The sequence below is a fragment of the Mycteria americana genome, chromosome 3, assembly GCF_035582795.1.
Source record: "Mycteria americana isolate JAX WOST 10 ecotype Jacksonville Zoo and Gardens chromosome 3, USCA_MyAme_1.0, whole genome shotgun sequence".
Classification (NCBI taxonomy): domain Eukaryota; kingdom Metazoa; phylum Chordata; class Aves; order Ciconiiformes; family Ciconiidae; genus Mycteria; species Mycteria americana.
Window position 1 is genome coordinate 57,935,234 of NC_134367.1, and position 26,638 is coordinate 57,961,871.

Genomic DNA, 26,638 nt, shown 5'->3' on the forward strand with positions numbered 1-26,638 from the left:
GGGGTTACTCACAATTTTAAAACAGTCAGAAAGAAAGCAGTCTCCTGAATGAATGCTTTCCTACTGTATGTGCCTAATTAAAATCCATTACTGCTTTCTGCTTTGCAAAAAGCAGTTGAGAGATTATCGGTGGCTTGTGGATAAAGCCTGAAGAAGATCATATTGAAAAGCAGTGAACTATTTGCAGCTAGACGTTGGACGGTAATGTATCAGTGATGTGTATCTGAGACTGACTGTGAATGACCAAAATTTTTGAAAGAAACTGAGCAAATTCTTAGGACACACACCCATAGTTGGCAGTGGAACATCTAAACACCAGTTTTACAGCCTTAGATCCTTCTAAAGATGTGAGAAACATCTTTAGAAGGATCTAAGTACATATGGCAATTTGAATGCCTATACAAAGAATTGGATGCCAAGTATTAAGTGCCCCAAACTTTGAAACAAGTATGTTTCTTTAAGCTAGTTCCCGGGATTTGTTATCTGTTGTAGTGCTCTTGGAATACCTTTACCTAAACAAATGTGTAGAGCTGGGACCTCCAGCTGATATTTTTTAATTGTTTTTTGATTCAAAAGCCTGGAACTATTTAAGCACTTCCCTATAATAAGAAGGTGTTTAGAGCTTGCAGTTTCTCAGTGAGGTTGGAACTGGCTGGGCTGACATGGAGATGCGCAGTTATGTGCTAACTCAAAGCTGATCGCTCTTGCCTGGAAGTTGTATGGACATAGCATGGGGACATGTGCATTCATGTCTCTAAAAGGCTTCCCAACCTGGACTGGGCTGTGCTTTGTTAGCTTACAGCCTGGGCAACCTTGTAACACCTTGCCTGTTGTTACAAGATGAGTACTTTCTTGTTTGCTTCTGATGGGGTTGCCAGCATTTCCAGAGCAGTCAGGTTGGGAGGGTGGGGGTAAGCCAAGCAGGGTTTTCAAAATACCTGCCGTGGGTTTATGGAAAACTCTTCCCTGCAAGATGTTTCAAAAGAGCTGCCCGAGGCCAACACACTGGCAGTTTTAACAAAATGGTTCTGTCAAGAAATCGTTAGCTGTGCAAACACAGGACAGTATTGCACAGAGGACACCATTCTGCAGTAGGGTGAGAGCTCTGTTGATTTCATATACCCCTTGGGGCTGATTTTTGTTGCAAGCAGCTGATACTTTCATATCTATCGGAACTGCAATTTTAAACTCAGATGGTCTCTGTTGTGCTCTGATTATTTTATGAAGGGCCTTGCTTTCCAGCTCCATGCTGGCATACTAATTTGATAGTTATTTCTTTTCTAATTTCTTAGTCTCAGACCTAATGTTTACACTCCCTCTAATTGTTTTTTATTATTACATTTACTGTTTTAAATTCTGGTTTCTCTCCGTACCTTAAGTAGCTTGCTGCCAGTTGCAGCATCTTTGCTACACCACTGTGCACACAGTGTTCACTGTCTGCATTTGCATAATGAGCTAATCTTTGCTGGCTGATTACTTTGTGGAAAGAATTGAACATTTAACTGATAATAATTGCAATCTATCAAACTGCACAGTCACCTCACAAATGATCACTATGTTTGCTAAAACTTCTGCTGAATTTTATGATTTCTCACTCTCCATATTGACACCTGACTAGAAACTTTACCTAACATTCAGCTCCACCAGAAGAAAGCCTGGGCTTTTATCAGGTCAGTTGCTCTGGAATTAATAAAAGCAAGAGATTTCTCAAAAAAAAACCCCTGTTCTTTGTCAAAGGTAATGACATATCTTAATATAATGTTAGTTTGAGGCCAACAGAGAAAAGTATGTACTTTTCCAAGTTACTGTTTTAAATTGACTGCCTTGTTCACTGAGCTTATACTTCTAAGATTTTCTTTGCAAGCAGAACACCTAAAGCTTTACTTTCTTCAGCCAGATTAAATAACTCTGAAGTTACATATTAACTTAACCATCACATCTAGCCTAAATTCCTCAATCTACCTTTTTGCAGAAAAGATTTAGCAAGCCTTAGCATGGTTTTCTGTATTCACAGATGACACTTTTGAAGTTGAATTTACAAATAGGCTAATCTAATATCAGTGAAATTATCACTGGGACTAAATAAAGCACAGATATGTCAACATTGGCCTCTACATGGCAGAGTGTCAGGGTGGCAGTTTTCCTAAAGTGATAAAGTGCAGCTAGGTGCCTTGGCCTTTGTGAGCAGCACATTCTTTTTGTGACTTTGACTTTTTCATAAACATAAACCATGAGACTGTTACTGTCATTCAAAGAATTCTTCATACCTTCCTGTCCTGTGTCCTGAAATGTTTTGAAATTGCAATAGAAACTGCTAGTACAAATACTAAGGAGGAGGCTCTTTCCTGAAGATCTTGCAGGAGCTAAGGTGGAGAGGGACCGAGTATTATTCTCCGTGTTGTACAGTTGTGGATCTGCAGCATGGAGAACTTGTGATTTGCATAGCATTGCCCATGGGGAGGGATGTGGAGTCAGGAACTAAATGGAACTCTTTGTCTTGAGCGTCTGCCGACAAAAGACCTTTGAAGACATATATGTAGAGTTTCCTATATTGCTCATACTTTTAAGTAAGTAACACTCAGTTAGAGATTATATTTAGAGCACTCATTTCAGGGCAAGCTTCCAGACAGATTTCTGTCAGGAGCTGTGACAACTTTTAAGCGCTAGCAGGCTGAGCAAAGCCTTGTGCAAGGAGCCTCTGGCTGCAGCCAGGGAAGCTGGAGAAAGGCTAAACCTGGCTGATGAAACTAGGTTTAATCAAAACCGTCATGAGCTGACTGTATTGTCATTAACCTGGAATTTGCAAGTAATGGTTCAAGTACCCCTTTATAGTTACTAGTTTGAGTGCACCCTTCTGCTTGAAGATCACAAACCCTTTAAAATGAATTCCTGATCTTATATTATTGCACTCATTGTATAACTTTGCTATTGGTTTTTAAAAAAGAGTAAGTGGTGGGTATACAAGGACCTTAGGGATAGACACTGGAAACTGTGGTAGGTAGTGGAGGAAAAGGACAGGTCAGTCAGCAAGCTGAAGTAAAAGCTATGTGCCAAAGAAAATTTACTGTGGGTCTCAGCCGGGATTTTCCCAAAGGAAAACATTTGCTGTCTTGTAGATGCCGAACTTGTTTTCTCAGTTAGAATAGGGGAGAACATTTGGCTTTTTCTAGTTTATTGCCCATTCATATCTTCTGAAAGGCTCATTTGGAAGACCAGGTTCTGACATTTACCTCCTCTGCTCTTTAAAGTCAAGTCAAACTGGCTGCTTACAATCCAGACCATGCTATACCATAAAGTATGTTAATGTATTTCTTTAAACCTTTCAAACTTCTTCTTCAATAGCTGAAATTTATAGTAGGAATACTTTCATGGGGGGGACACAAAGTATTCTTACACTGGAGTTTTGACAGTTTCATCTTCTCTACTGTAACAAATAACAGTTTCACTGTGCATGACACAAGTGGAGGAGAGATTTTTCTGTGTGTGCGCTCACGTTACAGGTTCAGCCTGCAACCCTAATGGGGCTGCCGCTCCCCACCCGAGCATCTAGAAAACAACCCCTACAAAATAAGAAGATGTCCTTCTGCTGTTTTAATGGTATAAACCAGCTAGTGGAAGGATCTGGTAAGAATTAGAGTTGTGCAAGCAGTGGGAGTATTTAATATAGGAACAGGAATTATAGAAGGTCGCAGGCTGTTAGGTTGTTCTAGCTGTGTGTAAGAGCATGTCCTGCACATTCTTCATGACTCTCGTTCTCCAAGGAGTATTATATTTGAAATAATTCCTTGTTATTTTGGGGGGCAGTGCTGACAGAGAGGGGGGCTATTTTTATGGGAGACATTTAACAGGGTTTCCTTCTCTGAAAAGAATCACTGTGCTTTTGGAAAATATTTGATGAAATCTGATGTCAAAATTTTGTTGTGGCAAACAATTCCATTATTATTCATAATAGAGAATGAGCTAGCAGCTTGCAGATGGAAGATGATACTGTTTTCCTCAGCATAGCATGTTAGTATTGCATGATGTTGTCAATAGCTGTTTGAAACTCTAGCCTCACAGCTGAAAAGCAGCTGGCACTAAGAACAGCCGTAGTGGTAGTCTGCAGCAGCGTTGCAGAATAAATCCAGAACAGTGGTTGTTAAGTGCTACACTGAGATTCTCCCATTCCCACAGTTCAGGATGTTTTGGAAGCTTCAAGTCTACTGCATGTTGAAGGTGAAGGCAATTATTCAGGATGTAAAATTAGTTTCTCTAAGGGAGAAAGCTGTTTGGCTCCAAGTGATTTGGCTGAAAATTATTAACTTTAATTTTCATGGGAGTCTGAAAGGGTTGGGGTATCTAGAGACTATGGTTTGCCCTCACCTCCAGGATCTGTACAAAATGAATTTCCTACGAGTATCTGAATGACTCCAAAGTGATTTAGACAGATGGTCTAACTGGCTTCATGGGTCTATAATTTCCCTCAGAAGGAATTCCTTGCCAAAATTGTATTTGTTCCAAACCTTGGTTTCCTATTTTCTAGCAGGAGGCTTTTCTTTGTTGATTTAGAGCTGGAGAAAAATAACGTTATAACTAAACATCATCCTGAATCAAAATGGGGAATAAGTTCTTTTGGACCTGAAAGCTTTACCTAGACGGTCCATGACACAAATCGTGACAGTATACCACATTGTTCACACCAGTGGGTTTTACAAACCAAGAAGAGGTTGATCTGAAAAAAATACTTGTAATTTGACTTCAAAGTGAAAACTGTGCTGCAGGAGGTAGTCTTGATAACTCCAGAAAATGTACCTTATCTAAACCATCAAGAATTTGGAGGAGAGGGAAGTTCAAATAGATGAATGCAAATATGACGAAATGGGCACAGTGATTTTTTTTCATCACTTTTACTGCTTTGCTTGAAATTTCATCTTCTACTCTAGAGAACAGCTGACAAATGGATTTTGTTATTAGGCTCCTTCCCCTTTCAATTAACGTCCATTTTATCAACATGGCGAGACCATCAGCCTCCTGGTTTTATTAGGAATAGTGCTTTCTTTCAGCAGTGACCTTACCTGCAGCCATGGTGCAAAGGAATGCTGCAGCGTAAATGGATTGTTCTGCTGGCTTATGAATGTCTGTATTGATCTAAAGCAACATTTTAAAAGTTGAGTCCATTTTAAAAGCAGCTAATTCCCACATCATGGATGAATCTGATACCATGATAGGCTTTGAGTTAGAGCACAGGAAATACCAAGAGCAGATGAAATCTTTTGAGAGAGTAAACACTGATTTCTTTCAAATGGTTAATTTCCCTTGGAGTTTTTATTTTTGTTGTGTTTGTTTCTTTAAAAATCTAGCACAAAAAAGCCTGCTTTCCCCATTCATCATTCTAAGCGGATTTCATGTATTCTCCTTTTCTTATTCTATTTCTGAGGAGGAAACTGACCTGATGAAATAATAGTCAAATGTCAGTTCCCAGTTTAACCCCATCTAAACTAATTTTTCAAACCATGTTGATACCTCCCTATGCACCACTGCATTTGTATGCTAAGCTTTAAGACCTTTTTTTTTGTGATGAAACAGAATCAAACAGCATCATACTCTAGAGCTGTGGGGCTTTTTTAATTTACTGGTGGTTTGGCATCAGAGGAACAGGGAAGGTGGTTTTTCCCTGATCCTCTGCTGAGTATACAAAACTTTTTGAACCACTTCTTGTTAGGTGAAGTAATAAAACTGGTACTTCGTTCATGATCTGAAATGAAAAGATTTGTTCTGCTTTAGCTTAGATTTTGAACAAAAATGAAATCTGAAAGGACATGGTCTGTGTATCTGGAAATAGCATTTTAAATGATTGGAAACTAGGTTGAATAATCTAGCTTTGAAGTAAGAGTCATACCTCTGTCTACTTATATGTGATCAGTTAATAAACAAAATGCCAGAAGAGGTGTCATGAATATACTCCACCAATTTGCAGAAGCGGTACAAACATTGCAGCTCTCCAAATGACTTCCTTACAGGAAATAAATGATAGTTACTTCTTCTGACACAAATACAATGTTATATTTCAAACAAGTTTTGATTTTCTATCTGCTCAAACTAGTTAAAATGTATCTTCAGTTCTAGTCCAATGCGGTATATAAGTATATACTATAATTTGAAAGGGAAAATGTATGCTGTCATTACCATCTATTCTTAACTTCTTTATCTAGATTTTTTGCTTTCTACCTCAGATTTGTCCATCTCTAACTCCTTGTGTTGGTTTTGTTTGGGGTTTTTTGTTATGATTTGCCTAAAATGCATCAAATGCGACCGTACGGGATTCTTTTGGATAGCAAACTTACTTGTCTTTGTCACTGTCCTTTCATAACAAAGTCCTTCATGTTGTAAACATGATGTTTTGCCCCTGCTGAGATATATGACCTGGCAGTTGGCTGTATTAAAATGCATGCATTCTAATTAGCCTGCTTCAGCAACTGACCCAGATCAATCTCCATCACTTACTTATCTCAGTCTTTATTTACCTCTCCATCAGTTTTGCGGTCATCTGGAAACATTCTGAGAGAGGGTGTTATAATTTCTCCCACATCACTGGTTTTATTGCAGTTTCTGCTGGTGCAGTTCCTGTTACATGTTCTTGCCCTGGTGTGTGGATAAGCCTGATGAACCTGCCCGTTTCCTTAGGAAATGCAGCCTAAAGTCATTGCTTTCAGTGGTCGGTTTTCAGTAACGATGGCTGATAATGTACTTTTTTTTCTGAAATGTTGTGAGACTCTCTGGGTTTCCTTCCCTGGCAAGTTGCTGCTGTAATTCACTAGTGAGTGAGGGACCTGCTGTAATCTGAGCATTGCTTTTAGTAGGGACAGAGAACACACGTACCCTGAAACTCTACCAGTGCTAACTCCATTCTTCTTGCCAAATTTCTTGCCATCCTTGAAGCATCATTCCTGTATCAAAAATGCAAATGATTGAATCGAGTACATGTGCACTGCTACTACCTGGACAAGCAATAAAGGACGATTCTCATGCTGGAGGTGATGAAATGCAAAAAGGTTGGCAACGAAGCATTGTGTCACTACTGTGCGTTACATGACACCACAGCTTTGCCTGTAGTCTGGCATTTTCTAACTTCCTTCTGAATGTCAACTCAGCAGTGCTTCTGCTTTTATTCTGTATTGTGATCTCTTGTTATTAATGATAGCATGTAATACTGAAATTCAGCCTATTTACTGCGATCTTTTAACGTTACTCAAACCTAGCTCCTTTTGAAATCTATGGAATATTGCTATGGATTAGCTAGAAGTTACTTTAAGACAACACAAAATGGTTTAGAGAAGCTGAGACTGTTTATCTGTTGACTTAGTGATTGAGTTGGACATCTTAAAACAGTGGAAAACAGAGTTTAGAGTGTAACTATTTAACTTTGATCTATTTTTTCCTACCAGATCTAAAGGATTTTTTTTAACCTTTTAGTTGCTTCCACTGCCATTATTTCTCTTGTTGCATGAACACTATATATGGTAACAAGGAAACTGTTCTACCTGCAGAACTGTCGTTTTTACAAAAGCAAGTAAGCATTACTTGTATTTTTTCAGATAGGTACTCAAAGTGTTCAGAAGTAAAATAACTTGGCAAAAGGCAACACAGCAGACAGGAACAGGTGAAAAATGCTTTTGCAGATTACTCATTTTATCCCAAAAGGCTGAGTCATGCTGCAGAGGCTGCTGAAGGAGGTGGCCTGGAAACTGCATGTCTTTTAGGGATAACACAGATGTTTCTATTCAGCATGGCACCCCAGCTGATGGTTAGAGGGATGTGACAGGCAGGCAGAGGCAGCAGTGCTTAGCTCCCAGTAGGAGACTGGGTCAGGACTGCTGACAGCTTATTTGGGGGGTCATGTCTTCCTACAACTGGTTTCTCAATTTTTCCAAGTTGGGGCTTTATTTAGTGGTTTTGGGGTTGTTTGTTTTGTTTTGTTTTGTTTTCCCCATTATGTTTATTTTAAATCATGTTTAGTTACACATTTCAGGTACAAGCAAGGAAACGCTTATCCTTTAGTGCTTGGACTGTCACTGGGGATTGGGAACGAGACAGCTGAAAATAAGAGAGGGGAAAAGCCTAAGAGAGGTAAATACAATCAAGATGGAAAGCAGGGAAAAAGAAACTGGAAGGGGCAACCAGAAAAATACAAGTAGGTTTAGAGATAGAAAATGTCTGCATCTCAGTAGACTTTAGAAAATGGGGAGCTGAGTGAAGGGAGAAATTTATATATAAGCCAGCAAAGCTGGATGAGGGAGTCTTCAAACCAGAGCTAATACAGCATGTGAGTATGTCTTCAGATATCTGTTGCTAAAATGGTCATTAGTTTTTAGACTGTCATTGATCCAAAGAAGATGACATTGGTTTTCCTGACTACCATCACTTCAAGCTCTGTTTGAGTCTACCTGTAACATGTGTCAATGTCCTGTTTCTGTCATAGGGCACAATGGAGTTTTGTATTATTATCAGGTATTAAGATTTAGCATTTACATAGAATTTTCATGCACTAAATGTTTTACAAATATTCTCTAATTAATCATCTCGGCACCTACATGGACGGTATGAAATTGTAGCTATTTTGCAGATGGGGAAACCGCAGCTGATTGAATTGCTGGAGGCAATGCAAAAAGCGCTTTTGTCAGGAGCAGCACTTGGTACTCAGGATGTTTGCTTTATATTTGTATTTGACTCATCTTCCCGATTATTGTGTACTGTACCTCTTTGCATTGATTTGATGCAATATTGATGAAAGCCGTTGATATTAAGGGTCAGCTCTGCAGTGCCTCTCTCTTCTTTGTTGGGGGATGATGGATACAATGTGGCTGCTATTTAGATGGCATGACTCCCTGGGTTACTCCAATGCCTAACACAAGAGCTAATTTTCCTGACAAATATCCGCTGCTGATAAAGGAATTGATGACTTCATAAATGGTAGCTTAATCAACCATGGTCTCTTTAAAATGCATAGAATTTCTAGAAACACATATATAGTAGTGTTCTAGTGTTATTCACCATCTGGATGTTTGTCATTTGGTTATTTTGAGATATACACCAAAATAGTTATTTTAAAAAAAGAGACTGCTATTAAGGTTAAAAGAACAGATTTTACGGGAGTCTTAGCATTCTTTGACCCTGGTGTCAGGCAAATACTTGGTTCCATTAGTTGGTGTCATAACTCTTTCCTCATACTTGCCAGCCTCTTTTATTAATGCAGGCAAGCCAATACAGTTCACAGAAGCCCAAAAATATTTAAAACATTTTTTTTTTTCTAGATTGGAGAAAAAGCTAAACCCATGAACTTATGAAATGCAGAGTCAGGAAAATAGAAATTAGTGACAAAACCTTTGTCAGTGTTCACTCTTAGGTTGCATATGATTACAGAAATTTCACTGCAGGTTCTACTGTATTTTATAATTTCAATTTGTGTATGTGCTTATACATTCATTTTAGCTAGTGAAGTTGTTTTTCAAGAACTTTGCAGTAACGTTTAGTTTGTCTCACAGGAATGTGGCAATGATATTGAGTAAGTCTAAATTCAACAACTGTGGTTTCTGTTGGACTTCTAAAACATGTATTATACCACAAATTCTAATCAAAATATTTTGAGATTCCAGACATTCTGTAAAGAAAATGTTATTGCAGGTGTTGATGAAACATAATGTTTTCCCCACTTCTTGAACCAAATAATGACTACTTAATGCTTAACTTTCACTACGTAACATCATCTGGTAATGTTGCCTACATAACTAGGATGCATTTGGGGAATTTACACTGCTTAGTTCCTAAAGTAGCTACAGCAGGGACTTGACCAATTATGCTGGCTACTTATACGTCACAGTGTAAAGACTTCTTCCTATAAGAATACAGATGATAAGTAACTTCTTGCTACAGAAGCTGAATCTTGTTTCATTTGACAAAGAAGCAATGTCATTGGAAACATCAAGGTACTAAGGGTCTGATATTACAAGCTACAGGGCAATTTTCCAACTTTCTATGCAAAATAATTACCAAGACCAAAAATCTCTTTAAAGGTAACTGCAGGAACAGGGCATTCACTCTAAATTGAAGTAGTGCAACAACTACTTTGGCTGAAATGAAACTGAAATCCTAAGAAAGGATAGATCTCCTAATAAAAGGATACATTCAGTATTTGCCTTTTAGAAACTCTGGGTGGTTGAACGAAGACGCACAAATTTCAAGAAACTTCAGAATTATTGATGCAAATTTACGTAGGGAAAACTAGTATCTCAGAGTGAGAACGGGTTTATTGTTCAAGACTAAGCCAAAAATAATTTTGTTTTCAAAAAGCTGTTTGATAGCAACTTGATACTGATGACACTAGAGAACCTCTTATACTCTCAAAGTAATAACCTAGTATTTGCTGTTTTCTATGGAGTAGAACTTCTACTTCATCCAATTGCAAAGTCTATTTAGATGCCATCACTGAACATGCCATTACTGAGTGACACAAGGTTCCAACACAGGACCTTAAATGGAAGTTAAGGCAGTTTCATGGAAAGACTTTGTAAATCCAGGTGCTGGATAAGTCCTGATCAAGGCTGGGCTAGATGAGAGCACGGTTGTGTAAAGTCTGAGTTTTTGAAAGATTTTTTTTCAAGGAACACAGTTTGAAAAAATGCATTAATAAAGGGCATGTGTGTGTGTGTGGGGGGGGGAGGTGTCTAGAGACGAAGCCTTCTATGCAAAATCTCCACTAAAGCCATTACTTCCTTTCTTCCATTAAGTCAACTTTCAGCTAAGATTTGCCTTCTGACTGCAATACTTCTGAAAACAGACTGCTTCCCATGTCTAAGACAGGAAGAGAAAATGACAGTCACTGCCTAAGCTGCTGCTAGTGAGCCAATTCACAATACATGAGTAGGATTCCTTGGTAGGTTTCTTCACAGCACCCAAAAGGAACTATGTACCAGTTTTAGAACGTATCCAGAGGTCCCTTGGGCCTTTTAATGTAAAACTTTATCATGCACCATAGAATTCTTAAAAGATAATCCAGAAAAAGACAACATCTGTGAAATAATTACAAAAAGACAATCCCAGCCTTCAGACCAAAGTCAGAAATCATCAGTCAAAACTACCTGTATGGATGAATATTATAAAACATCAGTACTGTTACTCTGAGGGGAAGGCTGTGGGGCCAGCACGCAACAAATGCCAGTTCTGCACTTAGTGCAGCACAGGAGAAAAAGCAGGCAAGTGTGTCTCACTTAATGGATGGATGCTACTGCTCTGAAATGCTCCCAAAAGTTTTGCTCCAAGGCAGTCTCTAAGCCTTGTAGGCTGAGCTAATCCCACTGTCTGAACTCTTTCAACCTTCTCGATACTCAGACAGTGAACTTGGGCAACTCACGAGACAGAGCTTCAAACCATAAAGTTTTATTGGTGAGGTAGTATATAAGAAACAGATGGAGGCCCACATCACTATAATGCCTCTTGTAGCAAAATCCCCCCAAAATAGGGTAGAATAGAGGTTGTGACAAATGGGACTTAGTGCATCTACTGAGAGAATACCTTTAAGCACAGATGAAAAGCCCTGAACAGAAGAGGCCAACAAAATACAGAAGTGAAAAAAAAACAAATCTTGCAAAATGAAAAGAACAAGCAATCTACAAATACTATGGGGGGTGCATGAGGGGTACAGGAGAGGAAGCTTGGCTGGCGATGGGTAGGATGTACTAAACAGACCATGCTTTTTCTCCTCTTCCATTTCCAGACATTAGTATAAGAAATTCAAAAATAAATTTTAATAACTGTTCTAATTTTAGATTTTCTTTCCATGTGACTATGAATTTCTGCAGTTAGTAAGCTGTCATCTTAAATGTCTACTTTTCATCTAACCTCGTGGGCATTGTAACAGTTACATTTTGACTTGATATTTTCTTTTTTGGAAATTTTGATGCAGATCTGATTGACTGTATGAAAAATATTAAATGGCCACAGGATAATACCTTGTCATTTTCCATCTACATCCTTTGATTACTTGCAAATACTGAAGGAAGCCCTACTGCTTGCAAATAACTATCATTTTATTTACCATAATTCAAATCAAAGGCATTTATTAATTCTTGACAAGCCAACTGTAGTATTCATTTTAGGAATATGTTGTCATCTAATTGAGTATTATTTATTGAGTCAACATCATGCCCGGTGCTTTGAAATTTGAATTCAAAACCAACTATTAATTGGTGCACAAATATATATTGATTTCTTAAATAATATTTAACAATGATATAACATAATATGGAAAAGAAAGCTGCTAGAATGTTTCCTCAGCTGCCTACTGACCGTTTCCTAAAACCTATCCTTACAGCAAATGGGATGCAGCGCTCCCCAAGAAAACCATGTTTCTTTTGAAACTGGGAATTTCAGTCAACTTCAACAATGTTGAAATTTCACCCACGCTGCACTGGTGTTAGAAAATATCTAGAAGCCCTAATTCTTGCTTTTCATTGATGATGAAAGGCAAGGGCAGATGAAGCTTCTTATTAGTTTTCCTGTCTGAATGAAACCAGAATCTTTAAAAATGATCATTTTCCAGAGATATGAAAGCAGGCCACTCAAGGACTTCTCATTCACCTGTGCAGGCAGAGAGTGTATGTTACAAATAGATATTTTATGACATAAAATGATTTATTTTATTTAAAAAAAAGACAGGAATATCAGTCTTTTTTCATTGCATGTATCTGAACACCCCATTTTCTCAACCTTATCCACAAAGTCAGAACAGCTGTGTACAGGGAATTTGTTTTTCATTTGTTGACTTTTCATGCATATGAATACACACTAGCAGTTGTTTCTAAGAAAAATCACTTTGTCAGACCCTAGCAAAATATGAAGGTTTTAGGACTGTGCTACAAGGAGATGACAATAGTGCAATGAGTTGGGAACAGGTTCAAGGCTTTATAAGGAAGACTTGTGTTCTAAGGAAGACACTTCAGCATCCTACAGGTGGGTTCTGAAGCTGCCTTCTGCTAACTGAAAATGAGGCTGCATATATAGCCAGTCTGGTAAAATGTGGTATTTTACGTCATCAAACTCAGATTTTCCTTTTGCAAAAACTATAATCTGAAAAACCTCCTTATTTATTTTACAATATGTACATTTACACAGCCTGACTTATTTTAGGTGAGATTGATATATCAATCAATCAGCATCCTTTTAAAGGATGTAACCAAAACTGGAAAATAAAGTGCTTGTTTGCTTCATCTATGTATTCTGCACTCTTATGTTCCTCATGTCTTTCAGCAGCATAGGTCTGTAGATCGCCTCCAAGCTTTCCATGTATTCTAAATAATCACTCACTCGAAATCCATGGAGTGCTTCTTCCTACACAAATGCACACAGAAAACATTTATTAGCTAGGAAAAAAAAGATGCACAACTCAAATTTAATGAATTCCAAGCTTCTAAAGATAGCTCATTTTGTTCTGCTTGTCACAGCCTGGGTGTTTAAAATACACACATTTTATTACATTTCATTTAGAATAAAGAATTGGTAATATCTGCTTCCAGACAGTTCTTTCTAATTACAGTCTTGGTAACAAAGAGCTTTTTCAGGTGGACATTGTTCATCTCATTTTTGGAGAACATGCCATATGAAGATTTTTAAGGAAAACAAAGTAAGTTTTCAGAAGGCAAAGCTAAGTACTAAAATATTCCTTTAAAAGATTTCTATACCAGCACATGGCATGCTAAAAGTTTGTTAATGTGGCTTTTATATCCAATTAGATTCTCAATAAAACCAGGAGAGTAACAGTAGCTACTTGTTTTTAAAATCAATGATAAAGAAAGATCTTTATGAAGTGCTTAAATAAAAACAGAATAAACACTTCTGCACCACCACAAATTATTAATTCTTACTAATTCCAAAACATAGAGTAGAAGAAGGTGCCCTCAGGAAAAAGAAACAAACAGGCCATGTTCCTTCTCATGGCTACTATATTAGAGGAAGAAGGAGGATGCACCGCAGAAAGCAGGATCCTGAAGAACAGTCTAGGTAAAATGGGTGAATTTGTTGCTGCTTTGAACTGGAACAACTTGTGTGCCCACCATCTACTAATCAGTATTACTACTGTTGGCAGCATGTGCTGCAAAAAGCTCTGCGGAGCCAGTCCTTGTGGACACGTTGTATCTGCTGGTGTATTGAGTGTGCACCTCTGCTAAGTAGAATTCTCCTGAGAACATCTACTCAGGCTTGGAAGGCTGCACTTTGGCATCTGAACAGGAATTCAAGATGGTCTTTATATTTCTCCTCCCCTACTCACAAGCGAAAGCAAAGGCACACTTTTACCTTCCAAGTTGCTCTTCATGCACTGTGAGAAGGTTGACTATACAGTGGAAAAGAAAACTCCAATAGAGAACTCCAATAGAGAGTCTCCAATAGAGAACTGTAATAGGTATTTAACTCTTCTTTTTTTTTTTTTTTTTTTAAGCAGTCAAATCCTATATTGATTAAATGTGTGCACGTATTAAAGCATTGGTCAGCAACTTAGTTGTCAATAATATGGCCCATACTCACAGAACATAAATTGAAGAGTAGCTAAATTACTGCTAGAAGAGACTGACATACTGGCCTACATGTGCTATTACAACACGTCACAAACCCTGTAGCCCCAGTTTCTCTGTTTTATCCAAATGAAAACAAGACAGTCAAGATGGGTTTACCATTATTATATAACAGTTATACTGTTATATAATAACATTATTATACTATATATTATATATATTATATATTATTATACATTATATATTATACATTATTATATATTTATATTATATTTTATATTATATATTATTATATAATATTATACTGTATATATTATATATTATGATAGATATATATTATACTGTTATACAGTATCTTGGTTCACATATGAAAATTACAAAGCTATCCACCTTCATCCTTCCATGAAAGGATTAATAAAAGACCAAGCAATAAATTTAAAATTCAGTTAATGCTGAAACTTCAAGATATCTCAAAGGGATCATAACTGTTAGTAACCCATCTCAGCCAACACAAAGAACCAGAAAAAGGGAAAAAATATTCATGGACAATTCATTACTTCTTTTTTCCCCTTGGCACACAGGAAAGGCAAATTATAGAGTAGTTGAAGATGATCTCTTTCACAGGTGGTCATCTGTTTTTTATCACTAGAAGGATACATTGAAAGGGTGAATATTTTACTTATTTTAAGTGCTAGGCATAATGTAATCTGAATTGGCAGCAAAGTTGTCTCCAACTTCTTTTTTTGTGTGCAAATGAAAGTATATTTATATTTTAAGAAGAAAATATAATAGCTAGCTGGAACTGCTTATTAGATAATACCAACAAAGGCGTATTGTTGTCAAATCATCATTTTTTCATTACAGATACAAAGCATGTTAGAAGCTTAGAAACAGAAAGCACTATTGGCTCTTGGAAGGAAAACAGGCAGCAGGACTTGTTCGTATAGCAAATGACCGTTGCTAGTATGAAGTTCAAGATGTGACATTACATTAAAAAATATAAAATGAATATTCAAAGGTTGTAGGTGTGTTGGTTTTTTTTTCTTAACTTGGATTATGTTCTCAGAATAGTTTATACTTCCACTTTTAAGAGAACTGCTCCACTACAGTAATGCAAATTTGTGAATGCTGTGCTGAGAAATAGGCTAAAACTTGAAACTGAATTTGGTTATTTCAATAAAAGGACAGCTGCCTAATGCCTTTGCAAGTATTAAACCCAAATAACCTCACACGATGCCCATAATATAGCTGAAACTGAATGAATACAATGACAGAATAATTTTTTTTCTTTAGATGAATTAAGAGCTATCAAAAGCAAGAGTACAATTTAAGTATGCTATTAACTCCTCTTTTTCTACAGTAGTCACTCAATGAATTGTAAATACTTCAGTAGTGCATTAATATACAGTATTTCTCAATAATTTAACAGTACTACGTCAAATCTTTGGCCTATTTGTTTATACCGTAGGTGACAATACACAAACTCTCTCTTCTATAACTTACATAAACTATCCCAATAATGCCATCAAGATGAAGTCGTTTTTAAGCCACATTGACCAAAACCAGCTCAAACAAAACAATTCACTCATTAGACTGTGTACCAAACATTTTCAAGGAAAATGATTGAGCTGACATATTATTCATATTTAAGAATATGTAAGTGGGATGCAAACTAGTCAGAAAACTATTGTTAGGACAGACTAAGATGCAGATATATGGCTCTCAAAAGAATTTTGACTGGAGGGAAAAAAAAAAGATCAGAGAAAAAAGCAAAAATGCCGCTGGGAAGAAGAGTCAAATATTTGTATCTATTCATGACTGTATTTATAGTTAAGCTGTTTCCTGCAAAAAGTATCCAATAACCAAACATAATTTATAATACGGCAAAGAATATGAAATTGTGAGGCTGGTTGTATAGTAACTGCCTTCCGTTCAAAATAACAGCTCACTGAGCTTTGTGCCACATCTCTTCAAGTTTCAGTAGGAGACCACTGTGTAAACACACCTTTCTGGAGAACATCTAGTTTAATGAGATTGGGGCCACATAGAGAGAACTGAATCAAATGCCCTCATGACTTAATGTGGCTATTAACTTTGCTTACAAAGGGAACTGATCAGAACAAAATGCAGGAAAGCTATTCTCTGGAAAATACTATACCACAATTTCCTGCCAGGAAGTAAATAAAATTAAAGTATGATTTCACTCACTTAAAATCAATAACTGAAATTCAGTAAGAGCTTCAGATTAAGTAACATATATATTTTCAGTATTGAGAGCTTTGCTTCCCTTCAGCAATTGAAAAATTAAAAAAGAAACCCTTACTTTAAGAAAAACCTGGAGATCTTGGGCTTCAGTGTGCTTCAGGATGTCTTGCTGTAGGTGTCTGAACACAGAAATACACATATATATTTGATAATCTGGACCAAGGAAAATACATATAGCAATGTAGTGACAGATCTCACTCCAGTCCATGTAATTCCAGAAACACTGAGTTATCCATTGCAGACAAATCTAGATGAGAATGAAATTATATATAATTAAATCGCTGTAGACATTCAGCCATAATTGATCAGCTTTATCTCTTAACTTTTCTATACTACAGACCCTTTTTCCTATAACATTACCCTACTCATGAAAATAAAAGGGATAAAGTACAAAAGAAGCCAAGAATCACTATTTTTTAAATCACAGCCTCTGAATAGACTTCCAGTGAGTCCTGCTAAACATAACACCCTGCATTCGTGCAGCTCACTTATCTGAATATATTCTGGCAACTCCTGAGGTTGAGAAATAAAACTCAAAGTCCAATGAAAGCAAAGGTGTTTTTTTCAAGATTTTTTTAAAATGTGGCCTAAAGGGTAATGAGGGTGATGAAGGTGTGTTTAATGTGGATTTTCCTTTAAATTAAAGTAGCTCTTTGCCTTATAAATGAATGTTAGGCCCTTCCCTAAGACACGTTTTCATTTAATGAAGTGGGTATGGAACACACTTAGCAACTTCTTTTTCCAGTTCTAAATCACAATGTATTAAGATGTGTACAGCACATTTCATTTAGTTCTAGACCACAAATCTTCTGCTAATCAGTGCTTAAAGTGTTTAAAAATATGCAGCAGCAGAAGTAACAAGATTCTAATTAGATGACAGCAGCCATACTCTGGCATTAAATCTGTTTTCAGGTATTTATTGATGCATACAAGCACTTAAATACATCAGAGTTATTTTCACAGTTCAGGGTTTGTTTGTTTTTAATCCTGCAGTAGAACTGCAAAATCACACAGAAGATACAGTGGCACCCACCAGTGGCATTTCAGTAACACATTAAATTAAAAAAAAAATCCTCAAACTAAAAACCTTGTCAGCAATTTAGAACAATAACTCCTCTATCATGAATTGAGTGCAAACAATAAAAAAACCATACAGTATAACTTACACAAGAATAGTTGAGGAAGGAGTGACTGTGCCCGTGTGTTTTCCCACCCCAAAACAGGAACCTTACTATAAGCACCTCATTCCTATGCTGAGATAAATTCCCTCATCTGCCCATCTTCTCTCCTCAAAGACCAAATCCCAAGCTGACTATTTGAAACAATATCTGTACCACACTGGCATCTGCCCCCATTAAGAAGTCTCAAGCTGCAAATCTTGTGGCAAAAAGAAATTTTGAAGGCATAAGATGAAATTTTTTTATATATATATTTTTCACATAAAATTAATTTTGCTCTAATATCACCTGAACTGCTTCCAATTACACACCTAGCCGAAACTACTCATTTCACTCCTACGGAAAATTCAGAAAATTATTCCAAGGAATAAGACATTCTATTTATTTTTAATGATAAATCTGAGGTTTTACTATATATTATCAAGTTTTTGCCATGAACATGCAATGGAAAGTCATCAGCTACAGTACACTGTCATTATTCTACCAAAGTCAGTTGCCTTCTATTTTCAGATGCTCTAAGTCACTATGTATTCAATACTATCTCTTACCCCCGGTGTCATAACCACCACACAAGCGCTGTATAGAAAACCCATGGTAGTTCCTGAACATTCTTGATTTTGTGGATTTAAGACAAAAAGTTGATGATACTTTGATACACTTTCATCAGTTACCTGGGATGAAGTGAAACCAGCCATGTGGAAGGCTGAAAAGACAAGTGGCAACTCAGCTTTCAGCAACATTTCAATGTGGTGAGCACTGCAAAAATAGACTGGATGGATGCCAGATTCCACTGTGGTAACAGGCAGGTGCATCTGATTAACAACATCATCAACAACAACAAAATTGAGGAAAAACATTACCGACTACAAAAATGTGTTATTTTAAAATACATTGCTGAGAACGTTATATAAAAATATAAACGTTTACTTGTAAAATAAGTCATCCCAGTTATTTTAGACACAGGAAACAGGATAAACAAAAAAGCTGGTACTACCATTGGGAAAAACATGTAGTTAAACTAAAGAAAATTAAAAGTTAGAAACTGTTATTAAACATATCCTGACTATTCCTTTGCATTAGCAATCTAGTTCTTTATTGCAAGTAAGCATTAATTGTCAAAACAGGGATGGAGAAACCATTGTGATATTTTAACCAAAGAACAGAAGGAAAAGACAACCGATTTCTGTTGGATTTTTTTTTTCTCATTTATTGGTGGATAGAGTGGAACTTCTATGGTATTTGAAGTTGTTTTCTGTGTGCATATTTCTTTGCAGTATGCATGGCTGGTATGAGTGAAATTCTATTTTGTGCAGCAAAAGCAACAGAGATCTTATCAGTATGGAAAGGTCTGGATATCAGTGCCTGGTTTCAAGGTAATGAATCCTTGGCTTTGTGCTAGAAGGTCAAGATACTTCCTTTGGAATTTTCCTCCTTCCTGAGGTAGGTTCCATCACAATCCAATGGCTGGATAATCCCTCATTCACGTTTTGACATTTTATTTTAGTTTACATTGTGGTAGTTATGCAAATAGGTTAATTATTGAATTTTCTCTTTGTGTTTTTAAGATGTATTATGAAAAAGAAATCATTTAGGTATTGAGAATGAACATTAGCACTGCAGCCACCTGCCTGCAATGCTGGCTAGTTCTTGTATGGAAGACGACAGTGAAGTTCTCAGCACTGACGGTGTTCAGCACAATTATATTCACACAATGGAGCAAAATTTCATTGTGCCTGAACAACCTCAGGGCCAGACTCAGTGCTGTGAGTGGACCAATACAGTCACTTCTGGTGACAAGACAGACCAATTCATATTAATACAGAAGCCTGCATGCAGAAGAGGTACGGAATCTAATCCGTGCTTCTCATACCCCAGAGTTCTCTAGTAAAGGTTACAGTTATTTTATAGTTTATGTTCAAAACTTTCAAGACAATGTGACAATGTACAAAGTCAAACTGGAAGGGTTTTATTTTAAATAGATGGAATCACCCCTAATGAAAGACTGAAATTACATTTCCTATACTATAAACTTGATCCAAAATACTAATAATTTAAAATTGTCAAGCATTAGGTATTTGGCCAGTAATAATTTTTAAAATTATTATGATTTAGTTTTACTAAAAAATCAAAACGATGGACTTCTACACTGTAATAATTAAAAAAAAGGTCATTCAACAGTATCACAGCCTTCACACAGAATTTAATGCCACTAACAAAATTTATTTTACTGCCAGCTTTAAAATTCAATAACATTGCCTTTACTATCAGTCCACCTGTTATTTCACTACTTTTAAACAACCATCTGAGCAAATGTTAAATCTGTATTTTTCTGAGAGAATTTTTCAGGGTCACATATTCAGTTAGAGGGCTTTAATGAAAACTTAATGCATTAAAAAAACCCACCCAAAACTAAGAAAATTGATAAAGTCTCCTTTAGAAACTTTCAAAGTTGCCTTTCAGAAATAAACAGCATTTACATTCTTACAGATATGTGCAGTCTCGGTAGCCAGAGAAACGCTGAAACAAGAAGACGTGAAAATCGCTGAAGAAACGCCAGTGTCTTCTCCCCGTCCCCTGACATCATGAGGAAGACAGAAGACGCAAACCAGTCGTAGCCAGCATAGCGCTCCTGCAAGCAGCCTGCGTGAGAAGGTTAAGGAACTCGGGCAGAGATCTCCTCCTCGCTGCCCTGCAGGACCCGCGGCCCTCCTCCTCCCCCCCAGGCCCATGCACACAGAGGCAAGAGCTGGTTTGTTAGAGATGGCACGAGGGGAATATAGCTGCACAGACGGCAGCTTCTTGAGGCACGGCTGCCTCTCAAACTGAATTAAGAGAAATGATTTAAGCTATTTTCCCTATACACTATTTTTTTTCCAGTCCATAAGTAGTCAAGCCAAATCAACAAAAGTAAACAAAGCCAAAGTAAATGCAAAAAAACTCTCACCAAAACAAGTGTGCTTATAGTACAAGAAAGGAGTATGGTGGAGGAGAAAAACAGGAGTTGTGAAGATTACGGAAAAGAGACAAAGTAAAAGAAAAGCTATAAAAAAGAGATTAAGCATATTCTGACTAATATACCTGAAGTGTATTTTAATAGTGATATGCAAGTCTAATACCTGAAGAATATAGCAAAGCTTGTTGGAAAGGGGTATCTGTTTTATTTTTAAAAAAAGTTCCACAGTAGATCTAAAAGGGTCAGAAGTCAAAACATTCCTGTTGATCAGATTACAGCCACATATCATTACATGGGCAATACCATTAACACCGTTGGTATTGTGGGAGTACCACAAATACTCATTAATGCTCAAGGCTGCGTTGCTGCAGACTCTTTATCACATACAGAAAGATGTGATCCTACTCCAGAACAGTGTATGACAAAAATGAGACTTACAATTTTAACAAAGTATGGGAACAAAAGGGTGCAAACTTTCTTGAGTGCACTGGGTGTGCATTTTAACTTAACAAAATTTCAAAGTAAAAGTGCTGCTCTTTTTTTTCTTTCAGTACATATTACACACCTACGCCACCATCTAAAGCCCAAACTGAGAGTTCAAATTCCACTGGCATTTTTAGGCAATATAATTTATGCCATCAAGAAAGGATACAAAGTGAGGATACCACAGTTCTTTGCTGTTGTTTCAGAAATTTCTCACAATTCATTAACACGAAGCACAGCCCATTTTCAGCATGTTCTTTCAGCAAGTTTAGATATTTTCCATATCTAGCACAAAAAGTTAAAAACCAAAACTGTTTAAAGGTTAAATATTTTTTTTAATTCCTAAAAAGCAAAACCTCATATTTAATAGGCCTGTGAAAGCTCAAACACGATGTTGTAGATACACACATAAATGGTTTAATAAAACCTATTGTGCTTTACCTAGGAAGGATACACACCAAACCTCTGCTACTCAGTGTTACAATTCCTCACCTAAATTCCTTTTAGTTCAGTTTTAGAGACTGTGGCGGGGAGGAGCAAGTACTCTCACACATACAACTCATTTTCTTCACATATATTATTTAGAATTCCATCTAAGTATATTGTATGTGTAATTATTAGCATCAGAATTCAAATATTAATGCTAACAATCTAAATGCAAACAAACTAAAGATAACAATCTGTGGAAGTACAGACACATTAGCTTTTCCTTCATCACGGCTCTGCATATTACCAGCCAAATAAAATGTTTAAATAGCATATAACTAAGCTTAGCTAAACAGAACCATTTAGAGAAGTAATGTGAGGAAAAAATAGACACATAACTCAGGATAATGTAATTTTATGGTAAATCTTACTAACAAGTTACAATTAGCCTTTACAACAAAAAAGGATAATAACCTACATAATCTGTAAAGATAATTTAATTATGTACTAATACCTTTTTCATTGTCAAAGTTAGAATTCATTTTCTTAAAGATGATCTTTAGATTTAAATGGTATAAAGCATTGAGTTGGTGGATTAAATATCATTAAAGTCATCCCATGAAAATCAAACAAATCCTAGAAATACACTAGGGAAATATTTTAATACCATGTACCTGACTGTCATTTCAACACCAAGCTGCTGCACAGATGAAAGGCTTTCATTCGTCACATCTGCATCCACGGCTAAAATGCAAGAAAAAAAATATAATAAAGTATTACGATAAATATGATTTTAACTGAATACTAATGTAAAGCTCCTTTATGTATGAATACCAATTCTGGAGAACTGTTTCTTGTTTGAAATGAGTTTAGTAGTGTTTGCAAAGGATGCATCAAGAACCTGCATTCTTCATATATGTTTATTTTTTTTATTAAAATCACTTTCTTTATAAGGAAATCTTCACTGTTAGTATGGTTATCATTAGCTTTACAGCACGATGTAAACAAACAACATCTATTTCAGTCCCATTTCTTAGTAGAGCTGTATCCTTTCTGGCCAAGAAATCAGACAAAGCAGCATTTTCTGATCTACTTTCTTCCATTCCAGTGGCCTTAAGTCTCCTAGCGTAAACCCACTTTATTAACACAAATTCTATTTTGATACGAATCACAGAAAACTTTGCAACTGATGGATTTAAAAAAGCCTGTATTTCTATGCATTGTTCTTTCACACAGTAATATATACCCCATTTTCTGCATTTGTTAAAATTAAAAATCCAAGTTAGACAAATTAATAAACCATTAATTAAAGCAACCTCTGTTGTAATATTTTCTCAAAATTTTAAATTCTAAATACAAATAAAAATAGGGCATTGTTTCTCTCGTGTACATATATCATCTAAGACAACTATACCTCAGAAAAAAATTACAGTCCAATAATATTATGAATTACAAAGCTGAGAGCTTAGACCTTTAATATACTTCTTTCAAAGTGCTACTTAAAAAACAACAACAAACAAAACAAATAAATAAAAAACCCCCCTAACAACTGACATAATTTGTTAAAAATGTAAATGACAGATATGGCAGCAGAAGTTAACATATATTCATGTATATGTGATAAATGTAAAAATCTGATTAAGCAGATCACACAGTAACTTGATACGTTTTTCTATATACTTCTCAGACACATAGAGAAATCAAACTGAAGGATTCCCTGGCTACCCATTCAGGTAAATACTCTGTGTTCCTGGTAAGCAAACAGGGACTAAGGTATTAAAGATGAAATATTTACAGGTTAAGGGAGGAAATGCCTCCGATTAGGAAGAAAAGTTAAAGAAAAAAAATTTAAGTACTCTGCTCATATGAGATGAAGTAGGTTGAAATTTTCATGAAGAAAACAATACGGCAAAATTACACTCGACAATGAAGCAGTAAAATTCAGCAGAGGAAGTACGGTAAGAAAAAAAACCCGTTCTGTATTGTAACTTTAATAGAAAACAATGATCTAAGTGTTAGGATCATGAGAAATTAACCTTGTACTTTTGACAAATAAATACATTTATACATAAGAAAAATCAACTGGTCTAAACTCATAAAAAACCGAATTTACTCAATAATGTGATGGGATTGAAATAGGAAACCCACTTCAGAGAGGTTTTTTAGCCAAAGAACGGAAGTTCAAGTATCTTTTGCATAGCATACCAGCAACACAATGTTTGGAATAATACATATAAAATCACAGGGCATTTCAGTTAAAAACCCAGAGATGAGTGAAACAGTTCATAATCTTTTACAGCTCCTGTTCCAAGTTACCTGTTTACTCAAGCTGCAATCACCATACTAAATCAATTCATTTTCAGGTTCCTGTGTGCAACTATGAAGGCAAGAGGCATACTTATATCCTAGAAACCAGGGGGAATTTGAATGAATTGGCTATGACTAATGGCTCATTCAGTCCTGACATGACCATATTTAACGGCAGGAGAGAGGCAAACAGTATCACAACCTCTAAGCCACAAGAAAGCCCTGCCTCCATTTTGAGGTGGATCCTCCTGTGGGTGGCAATACAGGAGCTGGTATCCAAGTCCAGCAAGGGTGTAATGAGGAACAGCTGTATCACAACCCACGATCTGAGCCCAGTTTCCATTCTGTAACAGTTTACAGCAAATACTGAATGCTTATTTCCCATTAACATTAAAAGAACACAACTGATTTCATTGATTCTCATTGCCTTTCCTTCTCTGTTGTAATAATTTCTTAGACGCTGAAAAGAGTTTTCTCCTTATCAGTTTTCCTTTTGGTATTTTCCCCTGTATTGTGAAAGAAGATAAAATTAACATAGAGTTTGGATTGAATAACAATTCTATATTACATAGTACCTCATCAAGGCAAAAACTCTTGCTTTTGTACACCACTGTATGTGATATAAACATAGCTCCATATACTAGACAGTCAAGTTGCTGCCAGTCCACAACTCACAATGGGAACACACAAACTGTGGTTCTTTGTCCTGGGCCAAAAGTTTTAATTTTCCATTTTGTTTACCAGTTAATAGACTGGGAAGACTAGGCTTTAGAAAACTATAAAGTCATTTAGAATACACAAAGGACCACTTCCCACTGATTAAAAACTGGACCTAGAAACCTTAAATGCCCTGCTAAGCTTAGAAAATTGTTATTAACAGTAAGTGGAATATTGAAATACTTCATATTGCAAACCATGGATAAAAAGTTGACTAGTAAGCTTGCAGGAGTATGTTGTGACTGTACTATCATAATGATGCTCATACCTCTGATTTAATACACTGAATTTAATTTTCTACAAAACTCATTTGACAGATATTTATCAATACACCTGATATAACTAACTGTGTTGAAACACAATGGGCTTCATAACAAAAGGCATCGACAGATCAATTTTCTAAATCAGAATGCCGTTTATCCTCAAACAAAGGACAGAACACCTCTCTGAACTGTGAATTAGATAACAACATGATACAGTACTGTGGCTATTATTAAATGGAATGAACAATATGCTTTGGCAGCTTCCTTTTTATTTATCTAATAAAAAAAAAAAATCTATGTTGAACCCTTTTTTTTTACCCTTCTTTCTTTACAAACGTAAAACACTGTAAAACAGAAATTAAGCCAAAATTAAACTAGTGACTTGAAGGCTATCAGAATTCTCTAGGAGCTGATTTACAATTTAAAAAAAAAATATATAATAATAGAAAGTTGACTTTACCTCTCATTCTAAAATGCATAAAAAACCCCACAGCAGTAAGTATGTACCATTTTTAAGTGTAAATGATACATATTTTTTTAGCCTTTTTTAGCCATGCAACTGCTCTTTATATTAGCAACCTACCATACACATTTCAATAAGCTAATCCTAAGAAATATTGGTATGCCTACTCTCAAATCTTTTCTGAAATCCACTATTTAACACAATCTTGTTCATTCAAAAGAGAAAATGCTTTCTTTGAAACACCAAGGACTGTAAACTATTAATGGTCAGTAACAACTTTAAAGAAAAAAAAGAACACTACATGTGAAAAATTTTAGAATATTATCTTTTTCTACCATAAAGAAGTATTTTTTTTAATGACTTGGTAATCTTCCTCTTGTTTCCAACCCTTCTACCTCTAAATCAGATTCAGTGTTCCACAGAGAACCAGAAATAGAGAATTAGGACCTCTCCTTCTTGAGTGGGGGGAGCAGTGAGTGTAGGGAGCAGGGCAAAAAAAGGCAAAGAGAGCTCATTGAGCAACTTTTCCCACCTGGATCCGTTAGCCTAAATCTGGGATTCCTAGGCAAGGCATGCTTCACTGCCATTGCCTATCTCGTCTTCATCTTTAAAGACAAGCAATCCTGTGCATCCTGGATAGACCCAGATGCAAATCAGGCCATCCTGGGGAGAGGTGGGGATTAACTTCTGCTTACAAGCCCCTTCCTTATTTATTTATTTATTTATTTATTTATTTATTTATTTAGGGCTGATTGCCTTCTGTGGTTTTTATCTTCCAGGTCTTCCTGCAAAACTGTGAGCAATTGTAAATGTCAAAAGGGGGAATGGGAAGAACAGGATGAAGGCAAGACAGGGAGCAATTCTTTAAGCAATCTTAGTGTTTCCTTGCTTCGAGGTCATGACTGATCATTCGTACTAACTCTGATCATGCCCATTTCAAGCATCTCAATGGGCAGTACTTCTCAAAATGTTTTGTAGCGCTCAGGAGCACAAAAACAGACATCCCATAAGGCATGATTTGCAAAGGCAATTACATATTACTA

The 26,638-nt window shown here is 36.4% G+C and overlaps 1 protein-coding gene across 7 annotated transcripts in view; it reads right to left on the reverse strand.

Annotated features, from left to right (window-relative positions):
* Positions 1 to 12,291: 12,291 nt before the first annotated feature.
* The window catches only part of TBC1D32 (TBC1 domain family member 32), a 91,120-nt gene continuing 76,773 nt past the window's right edge, over positions 12,292 to 26,638 (reverse strand). For 3 of the 7 annotated variants that reach the window (XM_075498650.1, XM_075498648.1, XM_075498654.1), the window contains exons 30-35: positions 22,520 to 22,589; positions 21,589 to 21,704; positions 20,469 to 20,623; positions 18,655 to 18,795; positions 16,864 to 17,052; positions 12,294 to 13,362 (exon numbers count right to left, since the gene is read on the reverse strand). In XM_075498650.1, the coding sequence (XP_075354765.1) occupies positions 13,243 to 13,362; positions 16,864 to 17,052; positions 18,655 to 18,795; positions 20,469 to 20,623; positions 21,589 to 21,704; positions 22,520 to 22,589 (791 nt within the window). In that variant the 3' untranslated portion in view covers positions 12,294 to 13,242. Of the gene's footprint in view, positions 13,363 to 16,863; positions 17,053 to 18,654; positions 18,796 to 20,468; positions 20,624 to 21,588; positions 21,705 to 22,519; positions 22,590 to 26,638 lie in introns of all 7 variants that reach the window. The other 4 variants (XM_075498649.1, XM_075498647.1, XM_075498652.1 and 1 more) reach the window with 4 other exon arrangements.